Raw genomic sequence first — 20,565 nt, 5'->3', positions numbered from 1 at the left:
ACTGAATTTTCCATCACTTGACAATAAACTAAACCTGAATAGATGTCTCCTGTAATGGCAAAAAAAAATTTTTAAAAAATCATACTTGAAACTAATTGACTCATTTTCTCAATTATTCACTCAATAATTATGAAAGAAGTTAATTTTGAAAGAAGTCCAAATGTTTAAAAATTAGAAACTGGTTGAAATCTCTTTGACTGAAGTTATGCTAAACATATCAATGGCATCAAAGAGTTAAAAGTTAAAACCGTGACTAATTCCTGATAAATCAAATCTAATTAATAATATCTGCTTCATGTATCACATACAACGGCAGAAAAATTCAGCATATCAGTGCTAGGGATACCCTGGCAAGGAGAACAGCAAGTAAAAAAACCAAAAGTGCATTTATTTCTACTAGATTCAGTTACCAATTAATAAAATATTATAGTGATGACTCTACAGTATCGATAAACAGCCTTAGAGACAGTGGGAGCAATAGGAATAAAATATTTAGAAATAGAGCAGACGAATTTACAGAAGAATCATCTGACTTTTCACTGCTAATCGGGCAAAGCAGGAGACATCTACCTGTAAAGTGAAAAATACATCTTGAAAAAGATGGGACCTCCTCTCCAGGTCCAGCCCAAGGTAAGCGCTGGCTCCCGCCCGTGCTGGGAATGCATGCTGCAGCTCCCGCCCGCTCCCCAATGAAATGCACACCGCGATGCGTGGAGAGCTTTCCCTTTCCTGCTCCAAGCTGCAAAGGTTTAAAGGCAAAACCTTTTCCTCAGAGGCAACTGAGAGCGAGCCTCAAAGCACAGATTCATGGAGAGAAGACAGCCATTTGATTCAAGTGTGCTCTGCGACGTTTCCCCCCTCCCCGTACCCAAGTGTTGCTAAGCTATAGTGTTATGTGATGTTCAAAGAGCTATCTGTAGGCACACTAACCCTTTGTTCCGCCGGGCAGCTGAGTTGTTTCTATCGAGAAAGAACAAACTGATGCTAGATAGCCTCAGTGGTTTAAAAAACATCACTGATATAAATAGTAAATCTCTCTAAAACAGTTTTTATCTGTGGCACAGAAAAAGGCAAAAAGCAAAACCTAATCAGGCTGCAGTTCTTGTGTTGTGTGGGTACTCCCATCGACTGCAAATGGAAGCTTTCACCACAAACTTAAAACAGTCAGACCAACAAGTCCTCAGCATCACTTCCAGAGTATCTTCTGTGAAAACATCTTACCACTGCGCACGTGTTTGATAAATGAGGAATATGTACGTGCACGCACCCCACAGACGACAGCCCCCTTGTACAGACAGGGACCCCTTTCCCCTTTCCTTTCAGTGTTGTCCTGCTGTATGCATCAGGTACTGTAATTGGTACCAAAAAAATGTGAAAAGACGCTCTGTGAAAACTAAAATCCTTGAAACACAAATGAAGCTATGTGTTTAACACCATAAGCACTAAACATGATTTGGCCAGCTGATCCTACATATACCTCTTAAAGTATTAAAATTAAGGTGTCAGTATGAATAGTAGTATGCATTTCTGTGAATAACACCCCATACTATGCAAATTCCTAGACTTAAAGGAAAGAAAGAGACAAACAGTACTTATACCCTTCTTCCCTTATACAGTTAAATGCAAATTCTGCTTTACAGTCATATTCCTGATATCTCCCTGCATACACAGCTGATACGCCACCTACTGCAAACCCAAGCTGACAGTCGGAGCAATGCTAGCAGCATTTCCATTCCAACATCGTGCCGGAGCTGAATAAAGGTGCTTTTTTTAAAAAAAAAATCTCTTTGCAAGCTGACAAGAACAAAGCAAGATAGCTGGCTTTTTGTCCTAGCTTCGATAATGGAGAGAAAAATAAACAGAAGAGAAAAGGAATGCGAACAAAAGCACAGCAACTCTGAAGGCTCTGAGCAAGACAAGGACTATAAAACGTCTCTGATTACTCTGAATGTTGGTGGCTATCTATATATCACACAAAAACAGACACTAACCAAGTATCCAGATTCTTTTCTGGAAGGGATCATAAATGGAAAAATAATGTGCCCATTTGATGCAGATGGTCATTACTTCATAGACAGAGATGGACTCCTTTTCAGACACATTCTGAACTTCCTACGAAATGGAGAACTTCTTCTACCAGAAGGGTTTCGAGAAAATCAACTTTTGGCACAAGAAGCAGATTTTTTCCAGCTTAAGGTACTCTCGGATGCAGTGAAATCGAGATGGGAGAAGGAACAGCTAGCATCTCGAGAGACTACTTTCCTGGAAATAACTGACAGCCACGACCGTTCACAAGGACTTAGAATCTTTTGTAATTCTCCTGATTTCATTGCAAAAATAAAATCCAGAATTGTACTGGTATCCAAAAGCAGGCTGGATGGATTTCCAGAGGAGTTTTCGGTATCTTCAAATATTATTCAATTCAAGTACTTCATAAAGTCTGAAAATGGCACACGACTGGTACTGAAGGAGGACAACACCTTTGTCTGCACCCTGGAAACTCTTAAGTTTGAGGCTATAATGACGGCTTTAAAATGTGGATTTAGACTGCTGACCAGTCTGGATTGTTCGAAAGGGTCAATTGTTCACAGTGATGCACTTCATTTTATCAAGTAATCACAAAGGCAAAAGAAACAAGCATGCAGTCAGTAAACCTCCTTGACCTGCAGCCTCCTGGCATCACAAATAATGTATCTAACTAGCCTTGTACCACAGAGCTCGGCTGCTTATCAATTGATGCGAGCTAATGGTATGTAAATCTCATAATGACATCCATCTCTGGCTTACTTAACCTGACTGAAAATTTTATGCCTGAATTTAATAAAAATGATCTGCTAAACGTTGTAAACACAGATTGAATGCTTTATGCTATTTGTAGTAGTATGTTTTCTCGATGCTGTCTTTCAACCGGAGTGTCTAGCTAAATTTTTGTGTACTTGTATGACTAACATGCATACACCTAACTGCTGAACAACAGTGAGAGTATTTTCATATAATAAGCAGGCTTAAAATATGTTTTGCTTATACCAAATTTGGAATGGATTTTAACTGGAATAAATGGTTTTGAATGTTCATTAGTGTTTATGCTAATCTATTGTACTGAATTTGCAAAAAACGAGACTGCAAGAGGGTTTAAAATTAATCAACTTGATTTTAAAGTTAAATGGTTTCTCAACTCACTTAAAACCAAATGTATAGCTGTGTTACTACATTAATAACAATTGCCAAAACCACGTAAACCAACAAAATAACGCTGTGGGGATTAGTTCTATTAGGGGAAATGAGTTGAATCTGCACAGAATGTTAAATTTTCTAATTATATATACATATCAAATGGCTAATAAAAATATTTGACATAAAATTTCATGTAACAGGTTTCCAGTAATGACATCCTACAATGCTAAAGACACTACTTCCTACTAATCATTTATGCTGGTAAGGAAAGGCAATTAACAGAGCCCTTGCTTTGCACAATGGCTTACTAAAAGCAACTAGTACTATGAGTTTTGAATAGACCACCTGCTGGCATTTAAGATTCGTCACTCTAAGTAGTAGAATAAATACCTTCTTTCTCCTCATCTCCACTATTTATCAAATCTTTTCATTCATATTTTAAACAAAGTTTTAATAGCTTCTATGGAACAACTGTAACTAATTTAACCACATGCATTACAAGCGAGTCACTCTGCAAAAGTGGACTGAAAAATCATTGCAAAAGGCAAAAAGAAGCAGCACTAACTCTAAGTTTAAGCTTTGCCCATCATTGAACCCAACCATCATCCACAGCTCAAATGAACCCAAAATTCAAGTATAATGCTATTAAAGAAAGAAAAAACAACAAAGTTGTTTCTCAACTTTCCCAAAACATCAATTTTGTATAGAAAAAAAAAAAAATACTAAGAACGTCAACAAAATGCAGTACAACCCCTACTAGAAGTGACAACTGAGGAAAACAGCTAATACAAGACAGGCTGAGAACAGTTTTCTTTCGGATTTTAGTGGGAACAAATCCATCCTTAGTAGTACTGGGAATGCAAATGCAAGGTCCACTTATCCTTCAATGTCAAACTCTATTTCACTTGTAACATACAATAGGTGTTAACTGGGTCCCTCACCAGAGTTGAATTAAAAGAGGGACTCTGCATCTCCAGACCAGGCAGCAGTGACTGAAACATATTCCAATATGATTTTATCAAATGCAGAAATCCAACCTCTCCAGCACACTCCATCAGAATTAACCCACTGTCTAGAAACGATGAACTTTTCTATCCAGTCCCCATGCTACAGACTTACAGATCCTAAAAGATGTGGTTCCAAGTGGAACTTTTCCAAACTGAACTGTTTAAAAATCAGATCACATTTCAGGCATACAAGCTGAAGAACTGTTCATGTATCCCAAAACTTCTCTGAGTTTGTCCAAATGCATTAACTATCTAGAAACAAAAGATATATAGTAAAATACAATTCTTTACATACCTCTTTTATACTCCTAGGCCATCCCAGCTAGAACTCTATCACTGTGTGTCATCCTCCTTTCCCTGCCCACCCCCCCCAGTTATTTTCAAATTGCTATCTTCAAAAAAATCCTCATTAACCACTAATCTTGTATGCACAAGAATCTCTAGGACTTCTGTGAAAAGTACATGTGAAAGCTCCTTTAAAAGAAATCCAAAATCCTGCTGATCTTCTAGGACAAGAACTAGAAACACCATCACCCAGAACAATTACCTGAAAAGCCCTTTGTGGACACAATTCTCTACATGAGCAAGAAGTAGTGACAAGATGATCTAAAACAGCTCCATAACTAATCTACAAGTTTTAAAGCAGCATGCTCTCAGTGCTGTCAAATACACAGTCTGCGTAAGCACAAAGCCTGGAGGAGGCTGTTGCTCCTAGGATGTCAAATCATCCATTTTCACTTAAACACTTTTGGTTATAACCTTCACTTGTAATGGATCTTTGATTGAGATTTAAAATCTCACTGCAGTTGAAAAGAAAAAAGAAAAACAGAAAAAAATAAATTTTGATTTCACACAATTAATATATGTTAATTAAAATATACTGTGGTTGCTTGCCTTTTCAGTTGGGCTCTTAGGATGCCCAATATCAAGAAAACATTACCACTTTAGTATCAGAAAACAGTACCAGTTTTTCATCATAGCATGACTTCACTCAGAAAAAGCAGTAGAAAATTTGATGGTTCTGCATTTATTATAGAAAATACTTTTAGAATATCAGCCATTCACAAGCTGGTAATCACAGGTAAAATTCAAACCATCTGAAATATTTTCTAAGAATAGTCCATAGCTACTCTTCAAAGATTTACTAGAAAGCTTTTATTTGCCAGGCCTTTGGTTCAGAGTACCTACTTCCCTCTTAACCTATATAAAAGAAAGAGCACTTGAAACTCCTTTTTTTAAGTGAAAAATGTACATCTCTAATCATTAGTAAAACTAAATTTGTGTTGTTTTGTTGTTTTTTTAATTTAAAACTCAATGATTCATTTCATTAAGCACTTTTCACTGCATATTTTTATTTATTTCTGTGTAAACAACACTGACGTCTATGGCATACATGTAAAGTCATCCGCTGTAGCACTAACTTCAATCTTGTCGTCTTTTCCCATTTTCATGAGCACTCATGCATTTCTACAAGTGTCAGGGTTTGAAATTTTTACATGCCATCTCTGATTGAAGGCATGTCACTCAGCTGTTTGATTCACATAGCAGAAACAGAAGGAAGATGAGGGTGACAAAATCATTCTCTTCCCTGTTCACATTGAATAAATCCACAACTACATTGAATCACACCATATCAGCTATGCTTCAAACTAGCTATAAACCTGAATAATTTTTCAAACCAGGGTGGTTTGGTGTGGTGTCTTGGTTTGGTATATGAACAAAATGACCACACTGTGCATAATGTTGCCTTTTTACTCCATAAATATATTCAATATAACATACATATATTTTGCATATGTTCAGTCACTTGGGTAGATACTTGTGTTCCACCACTGTAGGCTGTGCCAGAAAAGGTACCGATTAGTTATCTTTTCTGTCTTATCTTTAAGGTTGGAAATTCCATATTTAATACTACTATGACAATGAGAAAGCTGCAAAATCAAGTGCTTAAGTAAGAAATACTAACAGTTATTCTAACAACAATACTTTGAATATGATGCGCATGCCAAGTATTTCTATTCATTTTTCTCTCATTAAAAGTTGGATCACAATGAACTTATTCAAACAGTCCTATAAGTATCAGGAAAGAATGGCAATTTCCATAATTTCTCTGATGATCTTCAGCTACTCAGGTAGGAGTAAAAAGGAACTTCCTCCCCTTCCTCAAGGAGGGGCCTAACCTGCTCCCACGCAGGTCAGCTCTTCTTGCCTCCCTGTCCGTCTTCTTGGGTGAGAAAAAGGGCCACCAAGTAGACAATTCAGAAGGGACAGAGGGAGCTGAAGGCAGGACTGACCCCCATACACTAAAAAAAAAAAGAAAAAGAATATCCCTGCCCCTATGAGTTCCCTGAATGACTGCTCATGAAACAACAGTGTCAAATTGACCAAAATACCCATTGCATTCCTTCCTCCCACACGCGTACACACCCATCTTTTCCATTGGTGGAGAAGCCAATGGCTCTTTTATCATGCTTTGCAGTACACTGGCATAGTTATGACCTGTTTGGTTTTTTCCTACATAAGGACAAAACATAGGAGTGGCTGCACTAAGTCAGACTAAGGTCCATCTAGCCCAGTGTCCCCTGGTGACTGTGAACTGTTTCCACTCCCTGATCCTTCACATCTCTGGGCAGAAACACCATTTTTGATCCTTTGACCTTCACATCCTTCCTCTTACCTTCTCTTCCCCTAGATCACACAACTACTTTTCATTTTTCTTTCACCGTACCTCTCCCTTTCACCAGGTGGGCTGCGAGGCTTTGGTAGGGTTGGGCAGCAGCCTGACTCAAGAGGAGAAATCAGTAAAGACAGTGGCCAAAAGCAGATGCCTAGGAAAGAATGTAAGAACCAGAAAAAAACATGATGCTGCTCCCTTGAAGTATTCCCTCAGTCTCCAGCCACTTACTGCCCAATAACTTCTAGAGCCAGATGGTGTTTCTTGGAGGTAGCCTTGATGCTGTGAAATACACAGGCTGTGCAACAAGGTCAAATTACAGCTCCAGCTCCGCACCTTCCGTACCCGCTCACCCAGTAACCAGTGTTCCACAGCATCGCAATCACACTATTGATGTTTTCAAACACATCTTATTTTTAATTGTGTTTTTGCATGTGTATCTATTACAGCTGTGTGACAATTGGTCACTTCTTTTCTAGTCGTTAATATTTTAGATCCTAAAGGGGAAAAAAATTACATCATCATTTGCAGCAATCAGTGGCATTGTTATTTTCACCTCTTAAAAGGATTACAAGGTTTCCATTCAATAAGATGGGAACAGCTTAAGAAAATTATTTTCCTCCTTCTCTCCTCATTAGTATACAAGCAGAATAAGGGCAGGCAACAAATATTACAATTTAATAATGGCAGTGCATCATCCATTAATTTATTTGTGTAAAAGGGTCATGTTGCCCTAATTCTGTTGACTAATCAGTCAGGACTGGGGATGAAGGGGACAAGTTAACTTGGGCCTATGGCAAAATAAATATTATTTTCTTAGGCTAGAATTATTTCATCTTTGCTAGATTACTACTGCCTAAACCTAATTTTGTCTCCTGTCCTGCAACACAGGGCAGAAATTCTTAGATTGACAGGAAAAAGCCTACTAGTTAAAAAACTAGAAGTACTTTCATTTGGAGATATAGGCTTGCATAATTTACGAGGTTTAAACAAAAGCAATCAAGAAGGCACGAGAAATTTAAGATCAGAAAATTAACATTACAGTTTTTAATTACTTTTGAAACAGACATTCTATAAGTCCTACATACCGGTATATCACACAGAACATTGACTCAAAACACTGCCTCTGTAAATCATCATCATTCACAATAAACTGCCAGAAGACGGGAAGCACGGCAAGGACTGGGGAAGGTAGGAGGGAGATGTATGATGACACCTGAAGAACGCAGATGAGCAAGCACTCGGAAAAAGAAAGTGCAGTTGCCTTTCTTTCTGAAAGAAATTGCATAATATCCTGTAGAACTAGACAGTTGATTTCTTTTCCTAAAAATGTGTGTAGTAGGAGTACCACACACAGCTAAAGCAACAGTCTCCCAAAAAGCTGTTTCTATCTGTGCTGCTTACAGTTTAATATCATTGCCATTATCATTTAACACCATGTTTGTTTATTTTAAGCTTCAGAAAAGAATACTGCTCTGCTACTTCAGAAACAAAAACGTTCACAGAAGTGATACAATAATTACAGCTGTAAACAGCAGCTACTCATTTAAAACCCTGTTAGGGCATAATGACATGGCAAGTTCAACATGTTAAGGTTTGCCTGGTTTTGGCTGGGATAGAGTTAATTTTCTTCCTAGTAGCTGGTACAGTGCTGTGTTTTGGATTTAGTAGGAGAAGAATGCTGATAACACACTGATGGTTTAGTTGTTGCTGAGTACTGCTTATGCTAGGCAAGGACTTTTCAGCTTCCCATGCTCTGCCAGGTGCACAAGAAGCTGGGAGGGGGCACAGCCAGGACAGCTGACCCAAACTGGCCAAAGGGCTATTCCATACCATATGGCACCATGCTCAGTATAGAAACTGGGGGGGGTTGGCTGGGGGGCAGCGATCGCTGCTCGGGGACTGGCTGGGCATCAGTCAGCAGGTGGTGAGCAATTGCATTGTGCATCACTTGCTTTGTACATTCTTCTATCATTATTTTTATTATTATTACTACTTTCCCTTCCTCTGCTGTCCTATTAAACTGCCTTTCTCTCAACCCATGGGTTTTACTTTTTTTTTCCCCTGATTCTCTCCCCATCCCAGTGGGGGCAGGGGGAGAGTGAGCAACTGCCTGTGTGGTGCTTGGCTGCCGACTGGGGTTAAACCATGACAAGGTTTCAAAACCAAGTAGTTAGAAGATGACTGTTAAAAATCGAGCCATTCTGAAGGTCTGTAAACTTCTCCCGATAATGCTAAAAATTACTACAGTATTGCCTTGTTTACTGGTGTTGTGACTTCTGGGGGCACAATCTCAGTTTATAGAGTTCATGAAACCCACAAGCTTTCTGGACATTAAAGGGGGATTCTACTAGTTCCACCCCAAGCGTTATTTCAGTTACCTGAAAAACTAGATCACTACACTTTTCCAGGATACATCTTTTTTGCCTTTGACACCACCTCACCCCAAGCTTTCAACAGCAGCTTTGTTCCAGGTATGGAAAGCCTGGCCAAAAGGAGGCAGCGAGTTTTGTTGCTCACATGTCCTGAAGGGAGATTCGGCATCCTGTGTAAGGGGGTGGCACTTCACCAGCTGCAGGAGTGCACCAAGGAGACGAGAGCTCAGATTTAAAAGCTCAAGGCTGCTTGCTAGGGAAATGCCCCAGGAAGATGAGGATCCAAGGGGCTTGCTACAGCCGTGGATCTGATGCTCAGGGAAGCACTTGCAGTGCCAGACTCCTTGAGCAGCAAAGACGGGGAGGGAGCAGTGTGGCGAGAGAACCTACAGTACCTGAGCACTAGGAGAAGAGGAGGGCTGAGGGACTCCGCGTCAGTGACCGTCACCTGGGGGCCTTGGGTTTATGGAGAAGGCACAGATGCCAACACAGTACAACCTCTGCGTTGCACAACACAAGTAACATCTAATTATCCTGAAATTACTAAATTAAAAATAAAATAAAATTTAAAAAAAAAAAACCAAAATAAAATAAATTTCTCTTTTGGCTTTTCAGCCAAAAGGTTTCAGAAAGGCAATTTTCTTTTTTGCAGCAGAAGTCAGAGGAATGAAGAGATTCATTTTTTTAAAAATTTGTTAATAGAAAACCTTGAGCTACGAATCTACTGCTGCATCTCCAGAGAAAGCTGCTTGTTATCTCAAAGGAGGTTCTTGAGTTTGTACCATAGTGAACAGATGAAGAAAAAAAAGAACAGGTCAGAGGTGGGTACAGACTCTCTCAATTAGGAAGAAAAAATTAAGCAAACAAACTAGCAATGAACAGGCTAAGCATCAAGAAACGTAAACAGAACAAGCAACTGTAACACCAAACCCAGTCATTTATTGCCTCTCTACTACTTAAATAAAGCCTTTGGCAAGTATTAGGGATAAAGCAGTACATTTTCTCAATGCTGAAACTGGTAATCTCAGAGGAGACAAATTAAAGCTCCTGCAAGCCAGGCTGATAAGAATCAGCTAAACAGAGAAAAAAGTACTCTTAGGTTAGGAGTCTCACCAATACTAACTTTACCTAAGGCCTGCAGCATTGCCAGGTCTTGTGATATTTCCAACACATTTTCTAAAATGAACAGCAAATAATGTCCTTTCCCAACAGGGAAGAAAACTAACGTAGGCTATTTTATGCCTTCTGATATGATGATAAAAGTCCACCTCTGTAAGTCTTTTCTGCCATGCGCAGATGATGATTTTAGGGTTTGCCCGCAGAGTACAGTGCAGAAATCCCTAAGACAATCTGCATGAGTAAGACAATATGCTGTAGCACAGCTACATGCTGTTCTTGCTCCTGTATCACCACAGCTGTTGGCAAGATGCTGGGGCTGGAAAAGCCTTGTAGCTCAGGAAGAGCACTACACGAGCTCTGCTAGACTGTTTCCAGACTCAAGCATACAGAAAGCTCAGGTCCTACTGTGCCGCAGCCTCCAGTGCTCTAGCAGCTGCAGTTAGCAAAGGCAGAGGTAAATGACTACACACAACCTTAGAAGAGCTGCTCTTGCCTTTGCCTTCATTGCCTTCCCCCTCAAAAGTTACTTCCATGGTTAAAAAGAAGAAACTTCAACTATCCCTGATGCAAGCTGTGTAACAACAGTACAGAACTGAGAAAAAAAAAAGGGGGGGAAAAACCAAGCACAGCCTGAGAGTAACAGTACTGAATCAGACTAAAGGGTCTGCTTTGCTCAGCATCATGACTCCAGCAAAGTGGCCAGAAGCAGGTATCCATGAAGAAGCCTAAGGACAGAGCGGCCATGTATATAATTCTCCTACTGGGTATGCATCCCAGTGTCTACCAGGCTTTTGCGGCTTGGGAAATCAGATGTACTCTCAATCTTAGTACGCTTCGGTGGATTTGCTTTCACACACTTCTTTGGTCCCCACTACGGTCATGTAAGCCTTTACCAAATATCACCCTCACATCCACATCTTCTGGCAAGGGATTCAATACCTCGATTACATTCTGAGTGCAGAACCACCTCTTTTTATTTACTTTGAAACCGCCTCCTGCTAGCTTTACATCTGCTACATGCCAGTCTTGTACCGGCCAAGGCAGCAAGCATTTGATCTCCCTCTGCCCCTTTGATCCATCATTCAAGGCTCTAATTTGCAATACTGCAAAGGTCTGAACCCATCAAATGTGATCGTGCTGGTAGGCGGGTAAACTGCAATAATCAGCAAAATCCCTCACAGAAGACAAACACAATTTGTGGAGTCATGATCTGCGATGCCAGGCATGGCTGAAATTCCTAGGATTTCTCGAGAGTCAGAAGGGAAGACCAAGAACTCTGATACGAGCCAAAAGCATGCTTCTTTCTGCTTAGTACAATACTTTGACAAGCTGGACCATTGCTGAAGGACAGAATAGGATCGTGGGATTAACTCCCACTGTTTTATATTGGGTTCTGTTCTCAGGATAGAGACTGCATGATAATAAATACGTCAGTGCTGCTGAGGCAAGCATAAATGTCAGAATAATCATACAGTATACTAAAATAAATAGCCGGACCCTAAGGACACTAAGGCCATTTATGCAAGTTCTGACAAAATTTAACTCCAGTTAGTGTTGACCTACATTAAATCCATGTCCTTTTTGCCTTTCTACCAGTGCACCTTCCCTGATTCTCCACAATATTTATTATAACCAGTATGATAGACTTTGACTACATGTACCTTAAAGCAAGAATTGTTGCTTCTTTGTGTGTTTTAATAGCTACAAGTGGAATCTCATTATTGATTACAGCTCCTGAAAACTACCGGGAAGCTTGTATTTTAAGTTTTGTTGCATTTATCTGCCAACAAAACCAGTTATACTTCCAAGATAAAAACTGTGTCTGTGGCTTGAAAATGGCAGACTCTATAACTAAATCGTCTTCAACACCAAGTTTTGAGCTAGTATTATTCCTCCTGATGATCATTTTTCAGTTAGAGCTTCAGTTTTGAAGTATAATTAATATATGTTAACTGCTTTAAAGCGGATGAAATCAAATGTGCATTTAGCAGCTTTATGAAGTTCTGTGTCATAAGAACTCTGTGCCTTTAACAAAAAATTCATGATTTTACTGCATGCAGTTCAGTGTATCAAAGTGCTTACACTGAATTTCAAATATTCCAAAACATGTATAATCAACACCTGAATTTTTTTTATTGCACCTTCAAAAAAGGAAGCGTCATCTACAGACAATTCAAGTGTTGTATATTTGTGTCTGCTGTCGAACATGTACATTCACAACTGCCAAAATTTAACACTAGGTTCACACTATATTGTCTGCAGCAGCTCAGATAATTTATTCCTTTTACCCAAAGTCAAATCAGAAATGGTCCCAATGGTGCCTCTCCCTTCACTAGAAGATATTTTGTATTACTCACTGGCAGGTTTAGGTAAAGAGATGACTTAACACCTTGTCCAAAAGCATGTTAAGTACTGAAGGCTGCTATTCCCTATAAACTTATGTCAAAGACTTTAAGTGATTAAATTTGGATACAACAGGATTTCATCTGGTTTGAAGCAAATTCAGGAATTTCAACTACTAGGTGGCACATAACAGTCCTTGATGTACACATTCTTGAAGAACAAGGTGCATCTGTAGTTTGTGTACAGAGCTGATCCATCCACACCCCTGCTGCCCATGAAAGAAATACTATGTTTTCAAAACTACATTCTCAAAGCTTAAGCAACATCATAATCAATTGCTGCCCATGCAACTTTCCTTCAACACACTTCGACAAGGACAGTACATAAGTATATTTGCTCTTACATGAGAATGCATTTCTTCACCATATCATTCTCAACAGACCACACAGGCTCAGGGCAGCAACTTCCGGGTATTTTTATTTTGGGGGGGTGGGGGGCAGGTCTCACTTTAACTGGCAGAAATGCTTGGGTTTCGCAGTTTCTGTCACCATTGATGGCACTTACAGGTAGGTGTAAGAGAAGCCATAAGCAAACAGGAGCTACATACACATATTTGGGTTTAAATCACTTGCTCAGCATCATATAGGAATAAGCAGAGTCAATTCTCATTTCTATTTTCCTTTAGCTGAGTGTGTAATTTGCTACCCTCCTTCCACATTTAACAAAAAAACAGCCTTCAGGCACTAAACAACATTAGTTGAATCCCTGAGCACTATCACATGCACTAATCAAATAGGATTTCTGTATGAAAAAAGTGATCTAAAATTATGACACTGCATATGCAAAAGGAGCTCAAATTTAGTTTAGGTAAACTTGTTTCAGGTATTCCTTAATTGCTGAGTATTTTGACTGTAACCATAGCATCGTTCAAGATACTATGAACACTGAAAGTTTATACGGGCTCAAAAAACAACAGGGATATTTCATAGAAGGAAAATCCACAAGGGCCTGTTAAATAAAACACCATCACCCCTGGCTCTGGATCTCTCTGAGCTGTGAATCATTAAAGGCTGGAAGAAGTATTTTGGGGAGGTATCACTATGCTTCTGTGTTGTTTTTCTACTCTTCTCAAGGCATCTGCTATTGACCACCACTGGTGACAGGATACCAGGTACATTATCTTTGGTCTGACCCAGTATCAGGTTGTCTCTCTCCAAATGGTAGCAAGCAGAGTGGCAACACTGGTAATATCTTGCCTTTTGGTAAGTGGTTACCACCAGCCCAACAATAAATGTGATTACAAATGTCATACACAATCCTAACGATTTACAACGTAAGAAATTCTGAAGGTTGACAGTACCCCCCAATGTAAAAATGTGGGGGAACTTTTTAAGGATGTAAATCAAAGGATTTCTGAGTGTTATCTCATTCACCTCCTTTATTTATTTTCTAACTACAAATAAACCTTACATATTTTTATTACAGTAATACCTAAAAAGCAGTGATTAGCGTCTTGTTACGCTAAAATGCTACATAAATACATAAAAGACATCATCTTTGCCTCAAAAGTACTTATTGTAGGCCAAGATAAAGTAGATTAACAGCAAAATGGAGCACTCAATAACATGAATTACTTGAGAGGTAGTTTGGAAAACGTCATCTGAGTTCCACAATGATTTTAAGAAAAAAAGCGAATAAGCAAATAAGCACAACTGATGGCTGAGAGTCCTCCTTTAAATGCCCCAGTGTAACCAACAACCATCACTCAGAAACCGAATCCCCAAACAGCTTGATTCCATCAAATGGGTTTAGCACTTCATCTTCTCAGCATATTCAAACAGCTCCCAGCATACAGTAACTCATTCTTCTGACCGAAGGGACAATACAAACAACTAAACATGTACCGTCTTAACACAACATTCGCAGAACAAGGAGACACCAAGAGTGAAGAGCAGACAATTCAATCATTCAAATGCAAACCCAAACTGAAACAGAACAAAAAAACCCAAAGCCAAGCAGTTAAACCCTTAAGATCTGCTTTACATGCAACATCCCACAGCAGTGAGTCTCAGTTTTCAAGTGGTATAAAATACTTATCTCCAGAAAGTAGCCCTTCATAACCTTAAAGCCGCACCATAATTAACATATAATCAGAGCAAACAGGTTTTAACAAGTACCTGAGGAAAACAGCAAGTTATAAAACACACCTTGGATTCAGTACAAGCCTACAGACTATAACATTTCTAATACTAGTTTTGACATGCTTAAGCTAGTGTAAGAAAAAGCATCTCAGTATTACAAAGAATTCTTTCCTACAAAAAACAAACCCCAAACCCTACTTCTAGCCAGACACAAAGTATACACTTTTGACAACATTTGATACTGAAATGCAATTCAAATAAAAGCCAAATATTAGAAAAAACCAGACATCTCCATGTTAAAGTGTCTGAAAAACTACTTTCAAGAAGACATTTTGAAAACCCACTAGCATTAGTCCCATGTTTAGGAACTGCTTTTTAAGAAAGGCAGGAGCATGAGACTCTTTCCAGTTCATCTGCTATCTCTGCCATTACCGCTTACAAGTGCCAGCCCAGTCCCAGCACTATTTAATCTGTGTGCATCAGAGGTAATCCTTCTACTAACACGACTTGAGATTTGTCTATGTATGTTGTATTAGCTGTGTCTAGTTTCCCAGGTTCACAGGCTCTTGCTAACATTGGCACTCATTTGCACTAGTACATTAATGATATTTTTGAAATATCTCTTTCTTTAATAAAAGGGGATTTTTATTAAACACTACTTGACGCTGTAAGAGTCTCACGCTATCGTGTACCCTTCTGGGAATTTCAGTAATGTAAGCCCAAAGGATTTAGCAGAAGAGAAGGGGGCAGGCTAGGAACACACAGCCTCAAGAGAGCTCTGCTCGAGCTGCTGGGAAATTGCACTTGTACACACCTATGTTAGAATAAGACTTTTTGGAACAGTCTCCTTCAGTGGCTGTAAAGGAAGCCTGTAGAGACTAGCTCAGACCTGAAATAAAATGTTTAGATTCCTAAGGCTACTCAATATCCTATCTGATACAAGCATGTTGCCCATTTCACAAAAAAAAGTGCAATACTTTTATTTACTACTCTGAACTGTGTAAAAAAAAACCCCACTTTTACTATAGCAACTGCAGTCTGAGAAGCACCCTTAGAAATTTTAACTGTACTTAAGACATCGTCGGGCTGACTAACATGTAACTGGTGGGTAATATCAGTGAACTAACCATTTTTGATTTGTCCAAAGAATTTATAAATCTTTCACAAGAAATATTTTTTCATTAGAAAAACTGAATAAAGTACAATATTCGAACACTACTTTTCTGACTCAGTCTATGCAATTAAAATCAAATAACAAAAGATTCGGAAATTTGCTACAAACTTTCCAATCAAGAGGAAGGAATTCAAACTAAAAGATACAGACAATGAACCTACAAAAAGGAGTTGAGATACAAACAAAAAAAGCTTAAAATAACATTCTAAAGAACATTATGTTTCTAAGCCCTCTCTCTTCATTTAAATAAAAAATACTAATAATTTAAGCTTTTGGTCGCAGCAATCAGTTTATGATGTAATTTTTCAATTTTATGATATTCTACCCTAGAAATACAACAAAACCCACCGCTTTTTATTTTAATCTACCAGTTTCTTAAAAAGTAAAACTGAAAAGCTGCAATCATAAGTAATTTCTTAAGTGTTTCAAAGAAAATGTCCACACTCACCAGTGCTGCTGCTTTCAGATTTTTCTTCTGCTTGGCTTTCTGGAAAAAAAACAAATGAACAAAAAAGGAAACATAATGTTTCTGTGTTGATTATTTGAGATTACATCTAAAAAGTGGGTTGCAAAGCAAAGAATCATTAATTATGACAAAAATCACAACCACTGGGTTTGATGAATGTTTATAGATTTACTTTCTGAAGAATAATTTGCCACAGGGAGCAACAAAAAATACCTCCTTTAGTGCCCAAACTCATAACTTAAATTAGAGAACTCCATTACACCTCTGATTGAGCTCTGCAGGAATGAAGTTACACATTTATACAAAATCAGTAGGAGGATTATACTTAAGCAATGAATAGTACCTGTTATCTCACTGGTCACTCTAGACAAATTAATATTATTTTTGTATGTTAAAAAAAAAAAATCAAGGTTCTGCAAAAGAATACTCTTAATTGATATTTGGTAAATTTTTGAACTTGATCAACCTCTTCTCTACCCTTTCTGCAGATCAGGCAAGGATTTATTTCTTCAATCTTTTCTGATCATTGGTCCTTAAATGGTACTATAGCCCAAATTGTTAGGTACAAATAATACACATAATCAGAGACATCTCCTGTTCCACAGAGCAGAGAATCAAAGTATGTATGAAGGAAAAACCTAGACACAATTGTTGCAAAGTGACTTGCCAAGAAATTATCACTCGGGTGAATGGCAGAGTCAGATTCAGAAACAGCTTTCTGCAAGAAATTCCAATCCTACATTTCGAGAGATGGCAGCCGGCGGATGTATTTTGGTAAACGGAGTTCTAACACTTACCAAGTCTTATGAAATTAACCCCCTACATAAATGTGTCAACCTGAAATTTGACTGCTCCTCTTGTATTTTTTCTTCTAAGGTAGAGAATAAAAAGAACATTTTCACTTATCTGAAATACAGTTAAAAATGGTAGAATATACTTGTCCTTAGCTTTCAACTCAGACATGTCACAGCTATCATTACAGACTATTTACTTACAGGCGAGAGTGAATTACTGCTCTAACTCAGAGAGTAATTTTTGAGTTCAGTTACTTTGATCATTTCTGCCATTTACAGGCTGGGTATTACCAGAACTGAAAACATGAAATATTTTACAAAACCTTTTTCTTGACAGTGATTCTTGCTGGCTTTCATGGCTGATGACCCTGTTTACTCACTGAGATGGCTGACAGCCTGGGGACTAATGCAAATGCAAAAAACCAGTATCTTAAAAGATCCTTTTTTCTTTACCGGTGGCTCTCCTCAGTCTTAGCAGCTGAAGGCATGAGCTTTCTCACTGAGAAAACATCGTTATATGGCCTCTTCCCACCCATGAGTGTTCACAAAGTGAGTTGAGATCCCTGCCAACTTTCAGATATACATGCAAGATAGCCTGTTTGCAGAAAAACACGTATTTTCTCATTGACATTTTTTGTGTGTATTTAGCACATTTACAGCATATTGTTATTACCCCACCAATACCCTAACTCAGTTGTAACTTAATTAAGGAAATATTCAGCAGCACAAGAAGCAAAGAGGACGTAATGAAGAATATGCAAACATATTAAGATATCAACCCCTGCCTGGACTGAGACATAAGAAGCAGCTGGATTTAAAGCTGTTTCTTTTTAACTCTGTTTCGATGAAAAGACTAGCTACCTAGGCAAAACTACTGCGTAAGACACCACACTTAAAAATTGTTAATGGCATCTCTGATTCAAATAACAATAATTGTGTATCATGTCTGCAGGAGGAGTGTGTTTTTGCGCATGTAGCAACAGAATCTGCCCTCAACAGCAGAGATAAAAAAACAGACAAAATTCAAACCTTGCAAAAAAGGGTTGTTTCCCCCCGCGCCATCATTAGACAATTTGTTTTTGTTACGATTAGGTCACAAGTCTCTGCTTCAAAAATCTCCTCAGTACTAATGTCATGAAGAACGTAAAGGAAGTTGTACTATGTCTACTCAATATATTTTATCAGTGCAGACTATGGCTGCTGAGCCTCCTCCACAACTTGCAAGATTCACAGATACATGTCAACAGGTTGGGATTGGTTGGTTGGTTGGGGTTTTTTGGTTGTTTTTCTGTTGTGTTTTTTTTGGGGGGGAGGTTGGGGGTTTTGGGGGTTTTTTTTTGGTTTTTTGGGGTTTTTTTACACATACATCAGTGAGACTGAAAAAAACAACTAAATTTAAAGTCATTGAAGTAAGCAGAAAGTCAATTCTACTCCCATCACACTGAGCCCATTCTAACATCCCATATATTTTGTGCATTATATCCTCAATTGTTTAAATTTGTACAGGAATTAACAGTCTATAGTTTTAATAACAAAAATGAAAAGGAAATTAGGAGCTTACCCCTGCCAGCCAGCTGAACCCACTTTACAGTAATTTGTTAATCCTCACAACACTCATATGAAGTAAATAAATTTAATTTCCATTTTTTAGAGATGGAGAAGAGACATGATGTAAGCAGTTGCAGTTGTTTTCTAAATGGACCGTATGTCACAATAATACATACGAAATCTTGACCCATCAAAATGCTGTCTGCAATTAGACTAGCTTGAGTCACATGTTCTGCTTTTTTGATCATGGGTTGCATCTTCTTTATGATCCTCACAAATATTTGGAAATTTGCGTAAATGCCAGAGATCTGAAAGGCTGCTGTTGCTTCTATTTCTTTTGATCATGAGGCTGCTGATAGGTTTTCCTCTTCTGCTAACAGCAGTCCATAAAAGACTGAAGTACATAAAGGAACAAAGAAGCATTAAGTAAGACCCCAAAGCATTTTCGAGACTGGAATGTGTAGTTACGTGACAGCCTGAACAAATAGAGACAATTGGAAAGTACTGTTCAAGTAGACAGGTATACGTCAAAACTCCTCAGCAGGCAGAGCTAAGATGGCAGAACAATGAGGGAAGGCGTTTATTTCCTAAATAAGAGTTTGATGAAAAATTTGAGAAGTGAAACATTCATCTAATAAGATTAGAAGTAGTATCAAAAGGCATCAAGATTCTGAGCGCTATGTATTTTACTGGAAATAATTAAATGTAATTATAGGCATAACTGCTTTAATGAAAGAAAGAAACATCTTCCCAGGATTTTTATTAGTGTTTCTTCCCTTCACATTTCTTTAAATGGCTGGATATATATGATATTTTCAAATACAAATATACAAAATACAGAATACAAACCTCTGAATATTCATTTTCACTGGAATATAATCACGCACTGTAAGTTATATAGTAGGCGTGATTCATGTACAAACTCAGAAAAGGTCCTTTCGCATATGAGAAGCTGTGTAAAGGAAAAAAAACCCAACCCAAAACAAGGGGAGAATATTCAAGCGATGTGGGAATAAAGGAGCTGTTCTAAGGTATATAGGCAGTTATGTGTATTATTGAACAGGAATACAAAAATAATTGAATTTCATGAATTGAGATTATAAAAGACGACTCAGAAAACTGGAGAAGGACACCATGTTAAGAGCCAGCAATCTTCTGTGAAGCATGAAACAGTCAAACAACCCATGCATGAATGCTGCTCAGAAACAAAGGTCTGGTAGTGATTCTGTCAATGGAATTCTCTAAACACTTTTTACTTTCAGTAAGATCGAACGAGCATGAAGGAATTTAAAGTCACTAAAATAGGCATTAAGGCAATCCCACTTATAAAGGGGGAGTTGTGAAGATATATTCAAACTTTCAATAAAATGAGTCATCTCACCCAATTTTACAGAAATATCTTATACTTTATTTGTGCCTACAATATAAAGTCTTCCTCTCCACCCATCGGTTCTTTACAATCAGGAATGCAATTGCCTGCCAAGGTCTGTGTTTTCCCATGTCACATTAGTAGCACATTTTTCCAAGAACTAACTCAGTAAGAAACTTTTATCATTATCTATAACATAGCTGCGTTTTTTATTTATATTTAGAACCAGCAATCCTAAACTACCTGCTGGCAGAAAAATTAAGCAACAGGCAATCAAAGCAGTAAGGAAATTCATTTATAATCACAATCAGAAAAGTTTGCTGTTAAATGTTTAACAAAAGCATGTTCCTATTCCTTCAATGAAGAAAGAAACTGTCCAAT

General features: G+C 38.2%; 2 protein-coding genes across 3 annotated transcripts in view; one reads left to right on the top strand and one right to left on the bottom strand.

The window, feature by feature from the left end:
- The window catches only part of GTF2F2 (general transcription factor IIF subunit 2), a 90,806-nt gene that overhangs the window by 60,443 nt on the left and 9,798 nt on the right, over positions 1 to 20,565 (bottom strand). Inside the window, exon 5 of one of the 2 annotated variants that reach the window (XM_075718073.1) lies at positions 16,456 to 16,494. The exons of the other annotated variant lie outside the window; for it this stretch is intronic. Coding sequence (XP_075574188.1) covers positions 16,456 to 16,494 — 39 coding nt within the window. The remainder of the gene's footprint in view (positions 1 to 16,455; positions 16,495 to 20,565) is intronic. 2 annotated transcript variants of the gene reach the window in all.
- Positions 1,843 to 2,616, top strand: KCTD4 (potassium channel tetramerization domain containing 4). Its single transcript, XM_009489018.2, has one exon. It carries the CDS (start codon positions 1,843 to 1,845, stop codon positions 2,614 to 2,616), a length of 774 nt encoding a protein of 257 aa, XP_009487293.1.

This window comes from Pelecanus crispus, chromosome 1 (assembly GCF_030463565.1).
Source record: "Pelecanus crispus isolate bPelCri1 chromosome 1, bPelCri1.pri, whole genome shotgun sequence".
NCBI classification, from domain to species: Eukaryota; Metazoa; Chordata; class Aves; order Pelecaniformes; family Pelecanidae; genus Pelecanus; species Pelecanus crispus.
Note: the sequence above shows the minus strand (reverse complement) of the source record. Positions and strands in the feature narration are given on the sequence as shown.

What these genes read in the sequence shown, in the direction of transcription:
- KCTD4 (XM_009489018.2), top strand. Translation starts at nt 1,843, where the DNA reads ATGGAGAGAAAAATAAACAGAAGAGAAAAGGAATGCGAACAAAAGCAC.